We start from the raw sequence: 22,824 nt of genomic DNA, 5'->3' as shown, positions 1-22,824 counted from the left end.
TCTGAATAGTGTGTGTTGATTTTTTTTTAAATGTCGTTTCTCAATATATTTTTCGTGGTTGGAGTTCGAAGTTTTGAATATTTTGGTCTTCGAATTTGAAATAATGCGTGATGTTGTATGCGTTTTATGTTAGTGTGTATGACTCTTTCGTGTTGTTGTTTTTTTTTTTCTTCACTTTTTATGTTCAAACTATATGTTCCCTGTTGAAACGTTGTCGACGACCAGAAAAAAAAGTGAAGATTATTTGTTGTTTTCTTTCTTTCATTCTGGGAGAACTGAATAAATATTGCATATTACTTATACACATATGGGTTATTGGTATGAATTCATTGGATATTCAAATCCAATGGATATTCCACACTACTCGGTCGATTAAGTAAGCGACTTTTTTCTATCTCTTTTTCTCGTCTCACACACACAAACACACTTTATTTACCTTACCTACATATTCCCGAATGCTCGAAAGTCGATAAACAAGATTCGGGGCTACACAAAGGCTGTGCCATCAAAATTAGAGTTGTTGGTGGTGCTAAAGAATAAATTCGATTTTGGTCATGTCAGCGTAATACACAGCTCACATTCAAAACATGCATGACTTTGACTTTACTTCACATGTTTCCATTTCTCATTATGTATTCGATTCATTTTCTGTTCTTATGACTTTTTCTTTCTTCATTTATTTTCGGTTTCAACTTGGGGTGAAGTGCCGGATTCGTAAATGCGTACATTATAAATGATATTTTACGTACGCTTTTTTTATGATTATTTTCCATTTACATGAATACGTTTTGGTTTTGTTTTTTCAATGTGTAAACCATTATTTTGCTTTTATAGTTTATTCATTTACATTATTCGTTTCTTTCTTTGGCCAAAAGAGTTGAATGTTTACTTATAAAACGTCTCTGTTATCTTTATAAAAGTAAAAAAAAAAACGCATATTTGTGCAATCGAAATATGTTTGTTGAATTGCGAAATGAAAGCAACCATTTTCATTTGTAGATTCGAATCATCGTCATTGCTTTCGTTTGTTTGTTCTTTCGTTCAATTTGAGAGCGAATGGTCGCGTTCCCGTGATTATGGCCAATAAACTGATGAAAATTATTGAATGAACCTTCAACCGTATTAAATTAGAGCAATGTTTCAATTCATTGGCGAAAAAATGAAACATGAGCAAGTACACTTTTACCCCTGGCGATGAACTTGTAAGGACATCAATTCAAAACGAATTTCATATAGAATATCAACTAATAAAAACTGTTCAAATAACATTCAGCAAAAGTGACATACACACGCAGAATGAGAAAAAGAGCACAAAATACGATAATCGCGATAAATGCGTATCATGATTTGAGCAAATAGAAAACATATTGGCTCATCCGCGTATAAAACACACAATTCAATGGCTACAGCTAGCTGTATGCATTAGATATTATATATATATATTTATTGGGTGTTTTGCGCTTTACTATTCGTGTCTTTTACACTAGCCGTGCGCACACATACACACGCACACACATCGTTTTTTCTGCTTTTCTAATTCGGCCGTAGCACGTTCAGTGAACGCTACTATGATTGGGTTCAAGGTAAAACATGCGGATGATGAAAAGCAGCAGCAACAGGAAAAAAAAACGAAGTGTAATGATTATTTAATAGCTGATTAGAAGGTAAAATACGTTAACTGATTGACAAAATTCTATCGGTTACTTTTACTCTTGGTGACGATTCTTGTTCAGACATTGGCACAATTACTACAATTGGACATTCATCAATGTTCTACGTAAATTACGCAATTTTTCTCTTTCTGTAGTTACTTTTATTTTTGTCTTATTTCAATGAGCCGGGAAAAAATAATCTTTTTAATTCAAAAACAAGCACACAACACACACACAAAAAAAGGGGAAATCAGCAATATTTGACGCGATAAAAAAAGTGTCGACTAAAGCATTCTCAAATTCATTGCCATTGTCACAATTTGCTTTGTCGAACTCCAAAAAACAATGCTAATACACACAATTTATATGCGAGCACTTAATTCAATAAAATGAAAAAAAAAATACAAAACAAAATTTTAATAGAATCATTTACACGAGCCAATGCTTTTGTTATGTGAATTCCATGAAATCAACTTTTTTCGGCTTCTTCCGAACCGAACGATTGAAAATAACTTCATTTTCAACCATTAAAACTCTTGGACGCTTTTTTTTTGTCGTGTCAATTTTGGATATTTTATTTCAACGTGATTTTTGTTTGAATAATGGAAATTCTAGTGCTAATTCATTTGTTTTGAACATTTTTTTTACACTTCAATTGTCCAGCGTTCAAATTGAATGAATTTTGCCAAGTCAAAGTCATTTGATATCTGTGTCATTTATTACGTCCTTTGCTAATGACAATTCAAGTGAATAACAAATAAACATTTTTAAGTAAAAAAATCATTTTCTTTTATTGCAGAATTCAAAGTTCCTATTCATTTACCATAAAAAAAGTGAACATTCGCGTGAAATGAGGAGATGAAAGTCGTTATGGCCAATTAAAATTGGCATAAAGCGTTCTTAATTTTCTGCGTGTTTTTCTCTCTCTCTCTTCCTCCCTCTCTCTCGTTTGTTTGTTTATTGACCGCCCGCCATTTTTATGTAAATGTTCGATGTCGAATGTTGTGTGCTTTGAATTCAGAATTGAATATTTTTTCGGGGCAATCGCGTTTTGTGGCAACTTCTATGATCAAAAATGTTCGAAAACAATGCTGATGATGATGAAGTCGCAGCAAAAATCGCACATGTCCAAATTATACAATAGTCATCAGTCGATGAGTTAGTTGCGCGAGCACATTTGGATAAAAAGGAAGTTCATACGTGTGTTTCTAGCTCAATATCACCTTGAACTCAACTTAAACATTAGCTTCGCTCGATTTGAATCATTCGCGGGTTGTTTTTTTCACTCTCTCGGCTGCTTGTCATCTTGCAGTCCATTATGTTATGTTTTGGCATGTTACTTCTCATTTAAACGCAACAAATATACGAAAATTGAGGATTTTTTTTTATTATTTCTCTTTCTTCATTTTTTTTTTTTCGTCCGTCATTCTTCTGGTCTGTCATCATCATAAGAAAACTCGCATAAAATTCTGATTCATATAAATCTTGCGGTGTGACGATCACACAGCAGTTAACACAATTCTTTTGATATTCGACAAAGTACCAACAAAAAAAAAATAACCAAAAGAAATCGCTTTATTTTAATTGACTTTCGTCGATCGTTAACTCTTCTATTTTTTCGAAATGAATTTACTACTGGAGATCGACGATATAACGATCATAAAAACCATCTTCATTGTTGTCGTCGTTGCTTTGGTTTTTTTTTATTGCTTTTGAGATTTTCCCATTTCGAAATTTGTTACATCATCGGCATTATTTTCATTGAGGTTTCAGTGACCTAATGTGAGCATGAGAGCACAGACAACAAGTCGTTAAGAACTCCAAATCTCTTGATCGTTGCTTCATTATATGGGAGGAGAAAATTATTCGTACAGAGATATATTATTTTATAATAAACAAAAAATGATTGCATAATGTGGTTGGGCGGAAGATGTGCCACTTTTTGAGTGTTTGCGTCACGTGCAGAGTGAGAGTTATGGAACTTGAACTATAGAATATAGCACGTCTTTAAAATGATGGTTTTTGTTGTATTCGATCTATGCTTGCTTATTTCAAATCAATTATGAGTTGTCGGTGTGTATTACACACGCACATACAATCACGCCTTTTTCTTGTTTGCAATTTGAATTTTCAAAGCGTAAAGAAATCAATGACAACATCAACGAAAAAGAAACCATTCTTGCCAACAAAACCATAAAGAATGAAAAGAAGTTTAAATAAAATATATACTGATCGCACCCGCGCCCGCATCGCTCAATAAGCATAATATCGTAGTTGACGTGTGCACAGATGAAATACATCATGCTCAACAAAATACAAGAATGGCCCAACAGAAATAGAGAGCGAGCAAAGAATGATTTTTTTTTTTTGGGAATCATCCACATATACACACAATGGACACCAAAGAACATACGAATAGACTCGAAATGGAGGAAGATAATAACAACAGAAAAAAAATAGGTAATGAAATGAAGAAGTAGAGAGCGATAGAGGAAAGAAAACGAAACGCACACCAAAAAAAAGGTCAATGTCGTTCGGATTTTAACCCCATTAACAACAAAAAAATGTTCACTTTGGAATAGAGAGAATTTGAAGGCCAACATAGTTTATTTTTTGGACACGACTGTATGTAATAGTGAGAACACTAGCGTTTGTGGTAGGTACGCCTAGTTTCTGTCGATTAGAATTTATTGCGTTGCTCTATGCACACGCGTAATTACGCATAAATTTGTTAACACGTAAATTATTTGTCTCATTCACATTGTTTTACATACACACAAATCTCTTGGTTGCAAAATTACATCATTTATGTCTCATTTATTACTATCTCGATTTAATTCACATTGAAATTATATTGTCTTTAATTTTTGCGACACTTTAAAAGCATGACCCGATATGGTCAGCTTTGCCTATACATAATGTAAAACAATGCTGATAAATGTATAAAAAATGTATAAAATCTTATGCGCACTCACAAATGTTGATGTCATGATCGGAAAAGAATGGTTTTTCGTGTATGTGTTAACAAAAAAACGAAATATGACGAAAAATCACGCAAAAAAGACGACCTGAACAAATCTTCGCTTGGATGATTTTTTGTTCGCTTCTCTTCTTCGGTTGGTTTATTTCCATTGCGGCTTATTCTTAGCCATTTTGGATTTAGTCGTTTATTAATTGTTCGTTCTAATGCCGAAAAAACGATTGACTCTGTTCATTCTGTATGGACAAAAATTGGAGACAAGAAAACGTCAAGAAAAACACAAAGCGAATAAAAAACCTGATCTTTATTCATAATTCATTTTGTGTGATTTAAACTCATTTCACCTTTCAAGTCACGTACCAAATGAATTTTTCGACCGAAAAGAAAAAGAACCAACCACCGAAATGATGATTATGTGATTCACGTTTGGCCAAGCATGCTGCGTTCAGGAAAGAGGCATTGCACATTTTAGCAAATATTATTCATTTTTCGGCAATACCCATTCATTCACCGAAGCCAAATGAATGAAATGAAAAAATGGTGATCAAATTTAAGGTAAATCCAATGAATATATTTTTCAATGGATCTATCTCGGTTCAATCAAAAACTTCGGTGGAGAATGAGGGAATAAATAATCAAAATTTAATTTAAATGCGTCGTGGTTATTGTTGTCAACTTAACATTTGGTGATCACTCAGCCAGAGAGAGCAAAACTGACCAATTCGCATTTGTAACGCTCACCTTTTTTCACATTGAATGAGTTTCGAATCAACGTTGTGAGTTTAACTTTAGTTAGAGGAACAAAAAAAAAACAAACTTCAAATGTAACTACATTTTAGTTAATTACGTAAATGTACCAGGTGTGAAGTTTCCGAATTTAAAATATTCCTCAGTTTCCCCCCTTTGATATTAAACAATGTAGGTTTTGTAGTTTATTTTCATTTAGTGAAATCGAACACATATCTTTTACTTTTCCGCACACACATAGTGTGAAAGGGGAAAGTATTGCAATGGGTCAAAATTTACGACATCTCAAAAACATGTTTTCTGGACGTTTCTGAGGTCAGAGAACCCGAATCAGGCCGTTTTGAGCATGGTTGTTGTGGGTCTGTTCCACGTCGTACGTCGTACGTCGTACGTCGTACGTCGTACGTCGTACGTCGTACGTCGTACGTTGTCCGCCGTACGCAAAATTTGTCCATCGATTATCTCACCCCCCAGAAAAGTTATTTGAAATCTGACTTCACGGGATGATTGGGGGTCCCGAGGAATAGAAATCATTAGCTTTTGAGCGACTTTGGTCGATGGAAAAAAATTTCATGCCTGTAGTGATACCTATGAAAAAGAGTCCAATTTTCGTCGAAAAGTCATACTTAATGTAGACTTAAACACTCAAAAATATGTATTGGGGGGTTTTTTGGCACGAGAAAACCGAATCCGATGTTTATTTTGAGATACAATTAAGTTTTAACAGAGTTTCTTTGAAAAAATCGCGAAAAATTTAATTTTTGTATGGGAGCCATGCCTGTATGCTACCTTAATGACGTAAAAATTTGCACAGACTATTTTTCACACAAAAAAATAACATTCTGAAAGTTTGAAGAGATTTCAATCAAAATTAGGGGTACCTCTCATACAAAATTTTCAATTTTTGGATCAAAAACGAATATTTTGTATGGGAGGTGCTCTTACTTTTGCTTAAAATTTCTCCAAACCTTCCGAATGTTATTTTTTTGTGAGAAAAATAGCCTGTGCAAAGTTTCACACCATTAAGGTAGCATACAGACATGACTCCCATATAAAAATCCAAATTTTTTGTGACTTTAGTTATGAAAAGTGTTTCAAAAATAATTTTCATGGCAAAATTAACGTCAGACATATTTTTTATAGTGTTTTGTTAGAAATAGAATACTTTCAAATGTCGTACAAATGGGTTCATCATGAAAGTGTGAAAAATCTTTTCTCGAGTACTTCTGCTATTAAATCAAAGAATATTTCGTTGCCAAAGTTGGAACATATTTTTTGGTCTCGGACTTTACGCCGCTTGAAAGGCTTGAAAAATCGAACAAATATTATTTTGAACTTTCTTAATAAAATACACAACTACCACAGTGCGGAAAAGTTCGTCTTACTCCCGTAAGACTCTTTATTTTTTTGTGACGACTGACAAACGAAAAATTCAAATAATGAGAATTCGAACGTTGAAAATAGATGTAAAATTTTGCAAAGTCATAAATATGCGGAGGCACAACCGCAAAGAGCGAACTATGTATTTTTTGTTCCTTCTCTGATACACCACCACACTCGAATACGCATTTTAACCGATTACTTAGTGTGTGAGGTTTTTTTTTGGTCATCGCTTCCTTGATATTTGCGTATATATGAATATAGATCGTGAGGGCGCGCGCGCTTACGCTCTATAACAAAGTGCAAACTGAGTGATGTTTGAAAAAGTGCCAAGGTCAAGTTCAACTGCGTTAACGCTACACACGCACCGTACATTCACACCACTTTGTGCGCGCACAGCTAATTCCAAATGATGTTTCACCAATTTTTTTTTTCGGTTTGTCATTTTGTTCTATTATATTTGGCATTCAAAGCGTTTATGACATAAATTAAAAAGAGTGAGGAGGGAAAAACGAATTATGATTGATAAGAAATGCGAATTAAGGAAGAAAAACAAATCGTACATTTATCACTGGTTTTGCTTCAATATTGTGCGCGCTTCACATTTTGTGGCAATCACACATAAAATGGGCATTGACATTCCACTCAATTGAAATATAAGGAAATAAAATCTACTCTCAAGTGACAATTTTCGTTTTAAATTAAATTATTCGGGTTGTTGTTGTTGTTTTTATGCGGAATTGTATAATATAATGGGCAGTGGTTTCTTGGGCCATTTCCAAAATACACGCACACGCTTTGTCCATTTACCATCAAACATTGTGTCAATTGAATTCGCTGTAGTTAATGATACAATCAAGTAAACCTTTATTTACATACTCATGTGTCTGAGGCTCAGACTCTGAGCATGGAACCAAGACTCGTACTCGGAAATTTGTACTCGAAATTGTTATACACACACATCAACATCATTGAATGGCATATGCTATAATTAGAGCACACAAATCGAACCAAACTGATTTTGTATCTTTTCTCTGGCTCATATGTCACGAAAAGATGTGAAACAATTACATATACATCATTTTTAGGTCTCATTTTTGTTTTTTTTGGTTCTGTTAATTGTTGAAAATCTCTGTGAAAATAACACTTTGAACGCCAAAAATTTTTTTTTTTCAATGTCAAAACAATGACGCACACGATGGCACGTGTAAAATATACACACACGCCCATTTGCAAGTGTTAAAACGATGATAAATTAAAGGAACGAAAATTGATTCGAGAAAATGTTTCGATTTATGTAAAAATGTATAGCAACGCAAAAAATCAATGTCAATGTCTTTAACCCAATAGAAGAGAGAGAGAGTGAGAAAGTCACAAAGTAAGAATATGTAATGTATTCTGAAACGGCCAATATTAATCGGTAAAAAAAATTGTTTCAGGCATTAAAATCAAACAGTTGGTATTTAGCCAATGTGCATATTACGTCAATGAAAATCACAATTTTCCTGTTAAAGTGTCAAGCAATCATTTTTCATTTGAAAAATAGATTATTTCCTGAAAATATTCCGAGTGAGAAAATTTTCGACGAAATTGTTGGTAATTTTTCACGTGTCACACCTATCGTTTTGCTTGCCTGCCAGCATTAAAATTGGAATTTGTACGATTTGTTTTTGAAAGTTCGTTTTTGAAAATTCGTTTGGCAAATGAATTATAACCTTGAAAAAGAAATGGATCAATTGAACGCGTTTGATATGGTAATATTGTCTAAATTAGCATTCATAGTTTGGACTTTTTATTCATCTCCCTCTGTTTCGTTCTTTTCACATATATTCAAAATGAACCGAAACCATTATGGTAGGTTCACTCTGAAATAGTCAAGGTTAGGTAAAGGCAAAGAACTTTTCAAACGCGCATCCAAAAAAAGAATTTCATGTAGTTTGGATACGCTCCTAACACATACACACACATCGCATAAGACCTGTTTTGTATTATTCAAATACGTCTCTATTCTTTCCATATATTCTATGTTGTTGTTTGTTTATTTATTTATTTTTTCATTTCTTTTCAATTCTCTCTTTCTCTCCCTCCCGCTCTCTTTCTCTTCTGATTCTATTATTTGATCGTTGGAAATGTTGAACCGTGCACGGCAACTTAGATACACATTAATTTATTTCTATTTGCGCCGACATTGGCTGTCTCATTTCGTATAATCTGAATTCGGTTCGATAATTCAATCCTATATGCTTTGCTCTCATATGCACAAGTGTAGCGTTTGATTTTTCCTTTGGGCTACATCTTCAAACTGAATGCTGCTTTTCAGTTTCCATATTGTAAAGGGCTGCGAGGCGATCAACATTTTATTTGGTATTCCAAGCTAATATAACTATTGATGAACGTGACCCGTGCAATAGAAACTGTGTATTGGGTTCTCGGATAGATTCTTCGGTGTCATCATAAAATGACTCTGTGGACGGTCTTAACAAATGAAACGAACAAAAGTCGAAGCGTTTTATAACAAACTAAGCAAGTTTCGTTTTTGTGTTATGTCTAACAAGCGACAATGGGCCTGATTTTTCTTCATTCTTGGTTTTTTTTCTTCTTCTCTCGTTTAAATAGAAAACAGAAGTTAAAATGCAATGACTTGCTACCGGTTCAATGTACTTAATTCTATTTCTTTGAGATTTTCTATTTTCAAACGAAGAATTTCAATGCGATGTGATCGTGCACGACTTGGAAATAGAAAAAAAAAATTATGGTATATAAAAGAGAGAATCTAAAAGAGAGAAAATGAAGAAAAAAAGAAGCAACAGATAATCAAGTTTGAATTTGCCCGTATTAGTTGGTTTTGTTGAGTCTTTTTTTTTCTATCGTATTTCATCGTGTTCTATTCGATTTCAAGTTTCTTCTTCGTCGTTCGTCTTTATCCATTCCATTCTTATATAATGTTTTTTTTTTCCTTTTCAATTTTTCTAGAACTCTATTTTGAATGCGATCGCAACTACACTCTTTTCTACTATAGGGAAAAATGCGCAATAGCTTTTATTTTGTTATGAAGAGAATTGAGAAATAGAGCGAGAAAACAAGTGTGTGTGTGCGTGACAGAGAGGGAACAACAGAGAATCAATTTTAAAATGCTGAATTTTAGTTAAATGTTAGGATAACAATTCATCGAAAGAACATCACACTTTTTCACTTCTTTTCGTTAAACTACAACATATATTTCTCACACGTTTTCTACATTGTAATGATTACCCTATACGTTACAAGCGCGTTTCACCGCATATTGACCGGATTTTTGTACATATTAACGTAAATCTTGCAGAAAATTGCGAGCATTGTTAGTCTTTTTTTTTTCTCTCTCTCATCTTCTGTTTTGTTTGTCGAAAATATATCGACACAATATATATCTAAAAAAAACATTTTAATTACAACGATAAATGTACGGAATAAGATTTTAAGCACCTTGAAAAAGGCGTGTGTTATTCACATTTTATGCAAACATACTAAGAATACTCGTCCATACTAATTTAACAGAAAAAAAGTCAGTCAGTGCTATACGCAGCCCGGCACACACGCATTCTTTTTGTTTAACTGGTTCATTCTTCTGTGCCATGTGTGTGTGTGAGCATGTTTTCCGGGTGTCGCAATTTGTAAATACTTTCAAAAGTTGCGACACCATTTAAATTTGAAATAGAACAAGAAGCCCGAAACGAAGAAAACAACAAACGAACTATCGTGCTCAAAATGTGGAACGTAATTTCACTTATGCCGGTGCAGAGAAACGCACGTTTGTGTGTTAAAATATTATGTCTGCGTGTATTTTCTTTTTCGGCAATGGCCACGAGCCATCTTTTCTTCCTCTCATCATCATCATCATCACATAATATTTGGTAATATTATTACCACATGCTTGGTCAACGTCATAAAAGTTTCTAACATGCGTTCGCTCACAGATGTTCTCGCTTTCGTTGTATGCTTCATGTGAGCGCATTCAAAACAAATCGGAGAAAGTTATAAGTGGTTTTGGCCATGAGCTTCTCTTTTGTTTGACGATTGCCTCATTTTTCACTTTCAGTCACTCCATCGGTTGGTTAGTGTTTTTTTTTTTTTGTTGTTTCGTATTGGTTTCACTTTGCCATCATCAAGTTTTGTGATCTGCTTTCATTTAAGATCATTGAAAATGCTAAGGCGTACCATAAAATTCGAGGCAAACAACATGCACCCAAATTCTAAATAGATAATTCGATCACTCTGTCAAACAATCTTTGATTTCAATATATTATTGTATCCATTTTGGTGCAACAGTGTGTGCACGTTTTTTTGTTGCTTTTTCAAAATAATACATTCCGATTCATGCACATCGAGTGACCGCGCCAATATACGTTGGAAATATCTAATTTCTTTTTGCGAATCGAAGTTCGTTCACGCGGTCAATGGCACGGAGTGCATGGTTTCGCATTACTAGTACATGTCTATCGTAGATTTTCCTTTTGTTTTCACGTGCCACAAACTCTTTCTCCTTTTCTCTGATACTTCCATCAAATCTGTTATTAATTTAACCAAAGAAGTGCATTTGCGTTTCGCATTTTTTTCTTTCTTCAATTTCATTTCGTATATTTCACCGATCAACTTTCAATCGAAAAGAAATCAAAATTCACAACATTTGTATCTAAACAAAATATACAGTTGATGTGCAAAACTCTCGAAACTGAAATGTCCAGAGCGAGCGAGCGACCGAAAGAGAGAGAGAGAGAGAATAAATAAGCAATATATTCAGTAATTGGTGTTGCTTTAACTGCTACTGTTGCTGCTGGTTTTCGGTTTTCGTTGTTTTTGCTTTCGAGCGTTAACTATTTTGAGAGTTTTGAAAACAGCCGCCCGAGAGATGATGGTGAGAGAGTGCATTCACATCAACCAACCGCTGTTTTTCACTATTTACAATGCGCCACTGTAATTGGTATCTTTATATCTTGGACAATCATTTTATTTCAGCATTTTTTTTTATTTTACTGTTGTTTTTCGTTTCAGTGCAATATATTTGTACGGTGTAATGTACGATCGTTATTGAAAATTACACATGCAAATACGAATCAGACAAAACGAAAGGCAGACACGTAATGCAATTGCGAATCAAATTGGTGCCGCCGCACTTTTCTCTCTCTCTCTCTCTCTCTCTCTATCACTAACAAGTACATGAGAAATATATATTCCTTGAAATCGATATCAGCAACCGTATTTGTTCATTTCTCTGCTCTTACCCTCAACGGCTTGAATGCTCAATATTGCAGGCAATTCAAGGATTGCCGGCAGTTTGAATAGAGTTTAAGAAATTTTCGAGATCAGTTAATGACTTTTATGCTTATTCAATATAAATTAATTGGTACAAAAAAAAACTAATATGGAGCTTGAAACCATTCAAATCGTTTGTTTACTCTTTTGAAATCACAAAAAAAATGGAATGAAATGATTAGGCGTTCGGTTGAATTTTAAACGATGCCATCATTAAAAGTACGTTTTGTAAACAATTTTGAATATGCATGTATGCATCACGAATTTGGAATATGAAAAAATGTGTATGATTGTTGGTTAGATGCATTTCTTATTGAATATCGATTTATGTGTATGATGTGTACTCTGGTTTTTCAATTGTTCATATATATCCCGGCATACATAGGCACACACACACACATTCATAGATGTATAAAACATAAGATTGTGTTCGTGCAGTGAAGAGAATTCCAAGAAACAAAGACAATGACCTCATCAACGATTTTTGCCGTTGTTTTTTGCTTTCCTCTTCGCCGAGCCAGCAACACGCATACACACGAACATGTGAATGCGAATGAATGCGCTCACATAAATTGACAAGATGCAATTTTTGTTCGCCAGTGAATGTAATAGCACCGTATGTGTGTTGGTGTTGATGTGTAAAAGCAGTGCACACGCAATCAGAAGATTTTTTCTTTTTCGCAAAAAAAAAAAAATCGCGATCGTAGAATGTAATTTCCACAAATTGATATTTGAGATGGGCTGTTGTTATTTCTCTGTTCTGCTCTTTTTCTGCGCTACAAAATAGGAAACGGTTCAAACCAGTCTAATCTCTGATTGCAAACCGGCGGCTAGAAAACCGATTTATTCGATTGCACACATATTTTTGCTATTCAGCCAAAGTGTTTGAGTGATCGGATGCGCGCGCACTTGCCATTCGTTATGAATAGCACTTTGAAGCTCTGCTTTTTTTCTTCGCTGTCGTCACAACCGATAATTGTGTGTATTACGTACATAACCGTAGCAGTTGAATCATATGGAATCGAAGCAAATTTTCTTCAGCCATTTCTTCGTTGTCAGTCGCGCTTTCGTTTGGCATATGCAACGATCATACGTGCAATGTTGTTAAAGTTCCTTTACCTGTACCAACATGAAAGAAAGAAGAGAAAGAAATTTTCGTTGCATCTTTCCTCAATTGTACACAACACGCATATTTTCCTCGATGCATGTATGTTTCTTCTTATTCTTGTTATATTGTTGATGGTGGTTGAGGCGGAGAGTGTTTCGTGGCAACTTTGTTGGCCCATCACAATGCGTGTTTTTGTTCTCTCTTACACATACACACGCGCTCTTCTGTTTCTGTACATGTACATCGTTTTCTGTTTATTGCACATTCAAATGCAACATTTTGTACACTCTTTGACTTCTCTCTCTCTCTCTCTCTCTCTATCTCGCACACTCTTTTTTCTCTGTTGCGTTGAACAGCGATTCATACGAACGATACTGATATTGTTTTTGCCATTTTCACCGCGTTCAATGAGTATATTGAACTTTCTTTCCCTTTCTTTTCCTTTTTCTGTTTTCTTCCAAGCGGCATTCGGTTGTTCTTTTTTCTTTCATTTCATTTAACTGCTGCTGCTGTCAAACAATCTATGCGTGTGCATTTCTGCAACAATCTTTGTACACATTGCCGAAAAAAAATGCTTACGCAAAACACAAACTATCTGAATAATTAAATTTAAACTGAAGTGATTCACACACCAAATGCGAGGCCCGACCACAAAAACAACAAAAATGCACTGATTAAATGTGTGCGTAAATATATCGTTTGTGATCCAATGGCCCCTTCAACATTCATTCACATTCCGATAATGGTTTTGCCACATGAAAAATTGCGATTTTTCTGGCAAACTGACTGAAAATTGTTGTTGTTGCTGTTTTTTGTGTAGCTCGTTTCAGGGGTAGACTTTAAGTGCAGCACTTAAGACGATTACGAATAATTCATGATGACCACAATTTCGTTCTATTGATTTTATATCTTGAACTCAAAAGATAATTTACATTTTTGTCTATCCCCTAGACATTGTTTCTGTGTATTTAATATGTATTACTGTGAGCGCAATAGCAATTTTACTTTTGTTCGATAAATTCATTTAGTTTATATATTTAGTTTAGCGCGCACGTTGTAAACTAATTGAATCAATTTCAACGATCATTATGCGCAGTATGATTACAATCGGAACCACGACGAAAGAGTCAATTGCCTCAGAAAGAGAGTTTGCTCAAAAATGGGAGACACACAGAGAGAAAAGCGAGTGCTTGTTTGATAGTTTTTGTGTCGTTGCACTTTGAGCACAGTATACATCACATCGCTGGTAAGAGGCAGCACTCTTACGCGCATTATTGTTTACTTGTTTTCATATGCGATTCTCACGCGATTCGCAGCAATTTGCAGACACACAAAATTTCTCACTCTCTCTCACACACACACACATCATGCAATTATCCGAAATGAAATTGTGTTTTACGCCTTTTCGGTAAAATATAAACCAATTACACAAAAATAAAACCGAAATTGATATGTCAAAAATGTACATATTCAGACCAATTTGATTTAGCAAAAGGAGAAAATCCGTCTGCAAACATTTCTTGGTTCCAATGACAAATTGATGATAAGATGTTCCATTTTAAGAGTGCTTGAACACGTTACTTATTTTATGTGGGTGTTCAAGAGTTGTGAAATTTATTTGGCATCAATGTGTGTTCACATTTTCTTCGTTTTATGTTTATGCTTGTATGCATAGTATGCTATGCTGAATCGGCGGCCGACTGGAATTGTATCAAGGTGACAATTATTCGATTATAGAGGTAAAGCTTTCGACAAAAGTACGGTGAATGTCAATATTGCTGAATAGAACACAAACCACAATAAAAATAGTAATTTTAATTCCATATTTCAAGTATTTTCTTCATCAATATCAGTTTTAAAAATGTGTTTCATTTTCTACTTCATTTTCACTCTATTTATGTGAAATTAAATGTGTATGAAAATATGGGCTATTCATTCACAAAAAAGAGATGTCAATCCATGACAAAATGCCAAACGAAGATGAACGAAAGACAGTCAAAGTAGAAAGAAAAATGATCGAGCGGGCGGTCAACAAAAGCCAACACCATAACCATATTGCGCACGAAAACGGGCATTTACTTTTCAAAAATACATCCATATCGCGGTTGCGCGCACGCTTCCTCAGTTGTGCTATGTACATTTTTATTATATGTACACAATGTTTGGTTAACCATGAACTTCATTGCCAGCAGTTTTAAAATGATCTTGCGCGTACATATGCTATGTACTTTCGTTTGAATTCGTCGAAAATGAAACGCAATGTGTAAAAAAAAGAAACAATTAGTCAATAATCGTTGAAGTTCTTTGCAGCGTGTCATGGACAATGGGTGTATTGCTCTAGTTTAGGGTGAATCACCCAAAATATCAGTTATATTTTGCTATGCGAATTTCTGTTGGAAAAATCCTCGAACTTTAGTCATAATTCCAATTGAATTTATTTGAATGGGTGACATTTTTTTTATGCGTAAGTTGTGTACGATAAATATATCACTGACAATCAATTTGTCCTCGATGAAATGCGGTGAGATGCGATCAAGTCAGACACAAGTTGTTTTGTCTGTGGAAAGTGCACACCATTCGAAATTCGAAATTCGTTTCGGTGTTCATTTTTCTTTTGTGCAGTACGGTCGTACATTAACCCAAAATTTATTGGTTTGAATATTGTTAATGCCATTTCTATTGCGCCTGCTGTTGAAGAGCAAACATTAAAATTGAGAGATGGAGTGAATGGAGCAAGTAATAGAGAAAAGGCCATGTGACCGTGTAACAAATCCTAATATATCTTTCGTTCGTATTGCAATGAACTCGCTCATTGAATTCATTATTTGCTCTTCTCTTGCTCTTAAGACTCTTAATTCAATCGCTGTGCGTGTGCATGAATGTGTTGTTATTTCAATTGAAACGGAATTGTAAAAGAAGAGAAACAAAAAACGCATCGCATTCGGATCGTGTATTTTATTTCAACCGAGCGTTCATTGCTACACAGAGAGATCATTGTAAAAATCATACGTCATTGCCCGCATATATATTTCTCCGTCCGTGTGTCTATGTCTTCCAAACATTTTTCAAGTACACTGTCTCGACTCACGCGACTTCATACATGCGCACAATTTCAAACACTCCATCGTCGTACGTTGTGCATCGCAGATGGCCAAAACCGAAAATGATCAAGCGATTTTCATTTTTTTTCAATGGAATATTTAATCGATCGACTTAGAGGTGTCGCAAATTGAAAATTCTCGCGAATTGAAAATAGTTGAAATTTTTTTTAAACTGTCTTTATTCTACAAAAGACAATTCATTTTCGGAATAAACCACCTTCGAAAATACAGAACTAATCGCACGAGAGAAAAAAATAACACATACGTGGACCACGTGTGCAGCTGTTTCATACTGTCGATCGTTGTTTCCGTGCTCATTTGAGCACTCAATACAACTATAGAATTTGCTCTTGACTTGCTTTGCATACTTGCTCACGGTCGCTGATCGAAATGCGGCACTCTTCTGTCCGTATAAACAAAAAAAACTTTTAGATCAGCGACCACATTTGACGGTGATCACGATGAATTCCATGATTTCAAGGGTGCATTTTGATACCAGGTGCTTTAAATCCATACAAATACTGAAATCAAATTTCAATTCCAAATTTTTATTTCACTACCATTCAGGGGTTTTGTGTTTGTCAATCAACATCGATCACACTTAAATACCCGGTATATTAAAGTATAAAGTGTCGATTTGCCCGCTTCGTACGTTAAAATTGAATATTCCGCAATTCGATCGCACAAGAAGTAATGAGTGTTGCGGCCGAATCGTTGTTGTTACACGCCTGTGTGCGCATACAAAACCATCAAACATAATGAAATGAAAAATACCACAAATTATACGGCAAGAGAATAGAGAAGGAAAAAAAACAGAGCGTCGCGATCGCATATTCGCTTTCTGCAGCGTTTCGTTTCATTCAGCGCATTCCATTCGTAGCGTTGTTCGTTTCGATTCAGACCGCGACCGCTGTCTGTGTGTATAAGTCGATTTAAGTTGCGTGCGTTTTTATTTCTCTTGTATGTACGATACATTTTTTGGCTGCGTCGTCTCTGGCACATACATACTCTTCATTTTTTTTGTGTGTTTCTACTCTGCCTGTCATATGTACACATTTTTACTCTCTCGCGTACGTTAGCGTTCGTTCGCTCTCTTTTTCTGGTTTATTTTTTATTTTATTTTCTTATTAATAAATGTGTACATCCCCACTACCTGACCTTCAATGTGATATTACGTTTGGTAAGCTGTAGACTTCACTCATCATCAGTACAAATTTTCCTTTCGTTGGTTGCGCCACGAAAACCATTTTGTTCCCATTTTGTGTGTTTTTTTTTGATATTTTGTTTTGCTATTGAATTTCGAATTCGCTCTCAAAGTATTTACATTGAATGACTGATTCGATCTGTCTTTTTGGTTATGAAAAAGAAGTTTGAATTCGATCGATACGCATCAAGAAGAAGTGAAGTTTTTGGATTTTTTCTTACCACAATTTTAAAACAACATATGGATCAACAAACTTTCATGCACTGAAGAGTGAATTTTACATGATCGGCACTGGGATTTTTTGCGATCAAAATCAAAACATTTTCTATGAGTGATCGGTGTGTATGTGAAAAGTGTTTGATGTTGAATAAGAAAAGCATCAAGAACCAAATTAAATCGAATTTCAAAAGTGCATTCAATAAACAATTCACTTGTCTCTTCTGACAAAGTGAGATTATGATGAAAAAAACTTATGATTTTTTTTTTGCGGAAATAAAATTAAAAGAAATTTAAAATAATGAACACAGCCAAGAAGTTGAATGAAAAAAGAGAATAAGGAAAAAAATATGTATCGAATTTTATCATTATCGCTCGAAGTTTATTGAACGCTAGTGATCTTGAAAGTTTATTTCATTCAGTATAAGTTCAGTGTCAACGCGATACGCACAATACACAATCATCGTTTTACAATATACAAAACACACTTGGCCGCTCCTTCGTTCTGTTATTGCCGCTTGTATTTTTGTTGTTGGTTGGTTTTTTCTGTTAATGATATGTTTACTATTGTACATTGATGCACGCAGCAAGCGAGATATAGATACATACAGGTGAACAAATGTGAATGATCACATTGAAATATTGCTCATGTTCAATCAACTTTTTGACCGACCGTGTGTAGTTTTTTTTTACGATCGAATGACAAACCAATTTGGAACTTTGGCTTTGTTTTTTTTTCACAGTGACATTTTTTTAAGTGTGAGGGGTGCTTTAACAAAAAAAAAAACAAACAGAAGCATAGAATTTTTACAACGAAGAATGAGTGATTGAAAAAGAAGAAGAAAAAAAACGTACCAAGTGAAAACTGAAAAAAATATTTACTTATTTATTTGTGAATTTTGGTGCAATATTTTATCGAAGTCGAAAGGATCTTACAAAACTGTGCTTATAAACTATTAAAATAATCAAGTGTATTCAAATTGACGAGTTCAGAGAAGAAAAGAACTGCAAATGTGTGCGAAAATAACTGAACCTTAATTTAATTCCACAGTAAAATTGGATTTATATATATTTTACTTGACTTATTATTCAAACATCTTTTGAAGAAAAAAGAAGAAACAATTGACAAAATGCATCAATCAGTCATTCGAATTGGGCCAGCGCCCCTTCAAGCACAACAGACTAGTGTTATATATAAAGTGGCCACACAGTCAATACCACAGGATTATCCACCACCGGCACAACCAATTAAATCATCACCAACAGTAACAACAACAGTGACAAACACATATCCTGTTATGGATGCAACTGTTGCCAGTTCGGTTAAAGGCGAACCAGAATTGAATATCGGTAACAAATTCCATTTATTCGCTTACCAGACAAAATTGTTGTCTCTTAGATAGCACACAATGATACGACAACACTTCAAGAAAGTGCATTAAATGTGAAAGGGGGTCTTGCGAGGGCGTTGATTCACGATTCCATTTCTCGATCAAAAATGCTCACAATTCGACTCAACTTTTTCACAGACACTTTCATTTTTGTTAGAAAAATATACTTATAACAAAAACACATTTCGATCGACGAAGATTAACTATATTAATTGTTTAATTACATATCAATTTAATAATACATCAAAAATGAAATAAATGTTTTAAGTAAAATAATTCGGTATTGCAATGCTCAATTAAATGAAAGAAAAAAAATCCGTCCTTTTTTGGTCTGCATGGGCTATTTCAATTTTCTATATAAAATTGCAACACTCGCATTATGACAAAAGCAAAGTGACTCTTTCGCTTTTTGTTATTCCAATGAAATTGTTAGAAAAAGTTATAATTATCAGCCTGTTGAAAACATTGGATGAAATCTTAACAATGAATGCATTGTTGTCGCCCATTTAATTTCATTGATTTATTACTACGACAGAGAAAGAGAGAGCATTGCACCAAATCGTAATTCAATATCAATAAACTGGGTGGGTTTTTTTCAAACTGTCGAGATTTATTCAAGTACAAAAACCAGTGCAACAAACACAAACCGATATTAAATCTATTGGTTGTGTCTCACTGCGAACGCCATCGAAACATAAATTTGTGAGAGAAAGAGTGAAATATTCTTTATGTTTTATGGATTAGAGTAGCGATTTGCACGTGATTTGTGTTTTGGCGTTTGATTATTGCGACGTACGCTCACTTTGTGAGATATGATTTTGTGTTGCACCACACACATACGCCAACAAACACACGAACACTGCAACGCACGCACACACACAAAGCAATGAGAAGAATAAATCAATTTTATTTAAGTTGGCGGCTGCGTTTTCTCTTTCAACCGTGTGTCTCAAATGAAATATATTTTTTCAGCGTTTAAGTGAAAGTTTCATGAGATGCATGCACTTCAAAAAGTAAAACGTTTTCTCTCTGTGTCTCTCCTTTTATCTATCGTTATTGCTGTGTCGTTTCTCTGGCCTCGGATTCCATTCCAAATCTAATGCATAATGGTTTTATTTTTTCATCGTTCAGTGCCAACTTGTGTTGCCGCTTCGCTGATATTGCGTTAGGTCGTTGACATTCGCCTATAAATCAGCCTTTAAAATGATTATGATGATGACAACGATCGCTCACTTCTTGCCACTGCATCGTCAAAAACGTTTTTGGCTTGTTGACCTTTGATGATTAATAATGCTGTTAGATTTTCAATATGCTAGCATATCAATTGAATTTGTTATGTCTGCATATGGCAACATTGAATGAACTACGCGATGCTATTGTTTTATCGTTTGGCGAATAATAATATGTTAAATTTAATGAAATTTTCATTCATTGCCCCGATATCGTACGATATTTCAAAAAAAGAAGAGATCACGAGAGAGAAAGATAGAATGTGGAAGACATTCAACGTGCAATTTGGTCAAAGAGAAAGAAGAATGAGCAGAAGGCGGAGAGAGAGTGAGAGAAGAAAAAAAAAACTATCAGCAACAAGTCATGAAAATGGGAACACACAGATAGCAGAGCATACGATACAAGCACATTTTGTATAGACCCAATGCTCAATTAACCGCGAAATTTTCAACTTTTTTTTTCTTCTTCATTCATTCGTTTGTTCATTTTGATTTCCAGCAACAAAGGAAGAGTAAAAGTGATACGAAATTGTACCTTTCTTTTCGTTTTCAACGAAATTGAAATGGAAATCAAAGTAAATTAATGACATACTATCGGTGTGTGTGTGTGTGTTTTTTGTTTTCGCATTTTATATTGCAGTTTATAAAACGATTTTTATTTTAACAGTATAGAAAGTAAGCAACAATAGCAACACTGTCTCTCAGGTTTTGAATTTATCAATTGCATTTTTAAACGATTTGTTGCAAATGCATTTCAAATGAAATAAATAAGAGAAGAAAAAACAACAACATAATAATACACATACTGCCAATTCGAATTCGTGATTCCAAACCATGTTATCGATTTTCAATTTTCATGTTCAATGTCTTTCGGTTTGGCCATACACCCATTGGAAAACCGAAAATAAACTGGTAAAAAGAAACCGTAACCATTGTTGCTTATATCATGAAATCAAATGAAACTGTAATGGATTGTTCAGTTGTAAAATGAACCGTTTGAACTTGATCTTTTTTGTTGGTTTAAATAATATGACATTGAATTTTGCCAACAAAAAAACGAAACATTTTACACACCTATTGGCCACTGACTATTCAGGTTTCGGCATGTTTGCTGTAAACTGAACCGAAAAATGTGAAATGCTCATATCGAATCACCGTTTACCATAAATGCAACCGATGATGGTGATATGATAAAGACAACAACAAATGCAATTAATCGTGAAATAGATTTTATATGGCCACAAATATTTAGATTTTCACAAAATTAAATAAAATACATCATTCGGATATACTACTCTGTGTAGTCCGATATATTGAAAGAAAAAGGTCATTGAACGACTTTAAAGTTTACAACGATAATGAATATGTATGTGCGGTAAGAAAGCAATAACAACAAAATACCGCCATTGGAATATTGTTTCGTCGAACTTGTTACTGAAACAATGGAAAACGCGTATTCAAACGGCAAGAAATTGCCAATCCAAAATGACAACGCTAAAGAACACAAAACTGGGTTGTATTGAAACAAAACGATAATAAATACATATAGTGTCTAGAAACCAATATTGTTTTGATATTGTGCAGCGTTTAAAATAAAGTCAAAAGAAATACAAACAATATGAAATCAAACGATTTTTTCATTTGAAAAAAAAAAAATCATCGATGAATGACCGCAAGACTTATACATGGATTGAATGGCTATTATCATAAGATACAATGGTGTATCAAAAAAGTGCAAAACAGAAGTTAAATCAATTTTGGACAACGTCTGTTTATTGAAATGATATTTGGTCATGCAGTTTGGCCTGTGATTTTGCAGTTGTTTCACACAATGGCATTTACCTGTTTCAAGGTAGCACTTGTGTATGATTTTTTTTTTATTTAACCAATATTATATGCATGTTAAATGGTCAGAATGTGAAACAACTTTGAACTTATGACACAAAGTATTTTTAACGCCGTTTATTTTGACATTATTTTTTTCTTCTTTTGTTAAAACTGCCTTACATATTTGTCCATTCATTTCCGCTGTCATCGAATTTCAGTGTGGAACGCTAGACCAATACCGAAAACCAGACAGAGCGAAAATTAAAACTGGAATTCTTTCCGTGATCATCAGTTTTCCTGACCAAAAAAACAAACGAGATACACGTTTCATTCCTCTCTGTTATTTCAGTTCAATTTACAAAATAACTTGCCAATATATTTCGCTTACATACAGGAATTCAATTTAACATCTTTTTTCTCTTCTCTTCAACCAGAATTTGATGGAACAACTGTTTTATGCCGTGTATGCGGAGATAAAGCATCCGGATTTCATTATGGCGTACATTCATGTGAAGGCTGCAAGGTATGTTTTACTTTTATTTTACACCATTTTCAATATATGAAAAATTGATCGATTGTTCGTTACAAATAAATGTCACGCAATTGTTGCGGATAACAATTGACATGAATATGAAAGGGAAAAATGTCGCTTATAAATATCAATAATTCAGCAATGAGTTCATGATCATCAAATATCAAA

General features: G+C 34.3%; 1 protein-coding gene across 3 annotated transcripts in view; it reads left to right on the top strand.

Moving 5' to 3' along the window:
* LOC116345158 (ecdysone-inducible protein E75-like) overlaps positions 1 to 22,824 on the top strand; it is a 152,093-nt gene that overhangs the window by 45,159 nt on the left and 84,110 nt on the right. For 2 of the 3 annotated variants that reach the window (XM_031774291.1, XM_031774292.1), the window contains exon 3: positions 22,559 to 22,647. In XM_031774291.1, the coding sequence (XP_031630151.1) occupies positions 22,559 to 22,647 (89 nt within the window). Of the gene's footprint in view, positions 1 to 17,518; positions 19,028 to 22,558; positions 22,648 to 22,824 lie in introns of those variants that run through there. The other variant, XM_031774293.1, reaches the window with a different exon arrangement.

The sequence above is a fragment of the Contarinia nasturtii genome, unplaced genomic scaffold (genome assembly GCF_009176525.2).
Source record: "Contarinia nasturtii isolate CC-2019 unplaced genomic scaffold, AAFC_CNas_1.1 Cnas_scaffold_1240, whole genome shotgun sequence".
Classification (NCBI taxonomy): Eukaryota; Metazoa; Arthropoda; class Insecta; order Diptera; family Cecidomyiidae; genus Contarinia; species Contarinia nasturtii.
Note: the sequence above shows the minus strand (reverse complement) of the source record. Positions and strands in the feature narration are given on the sequence as shown.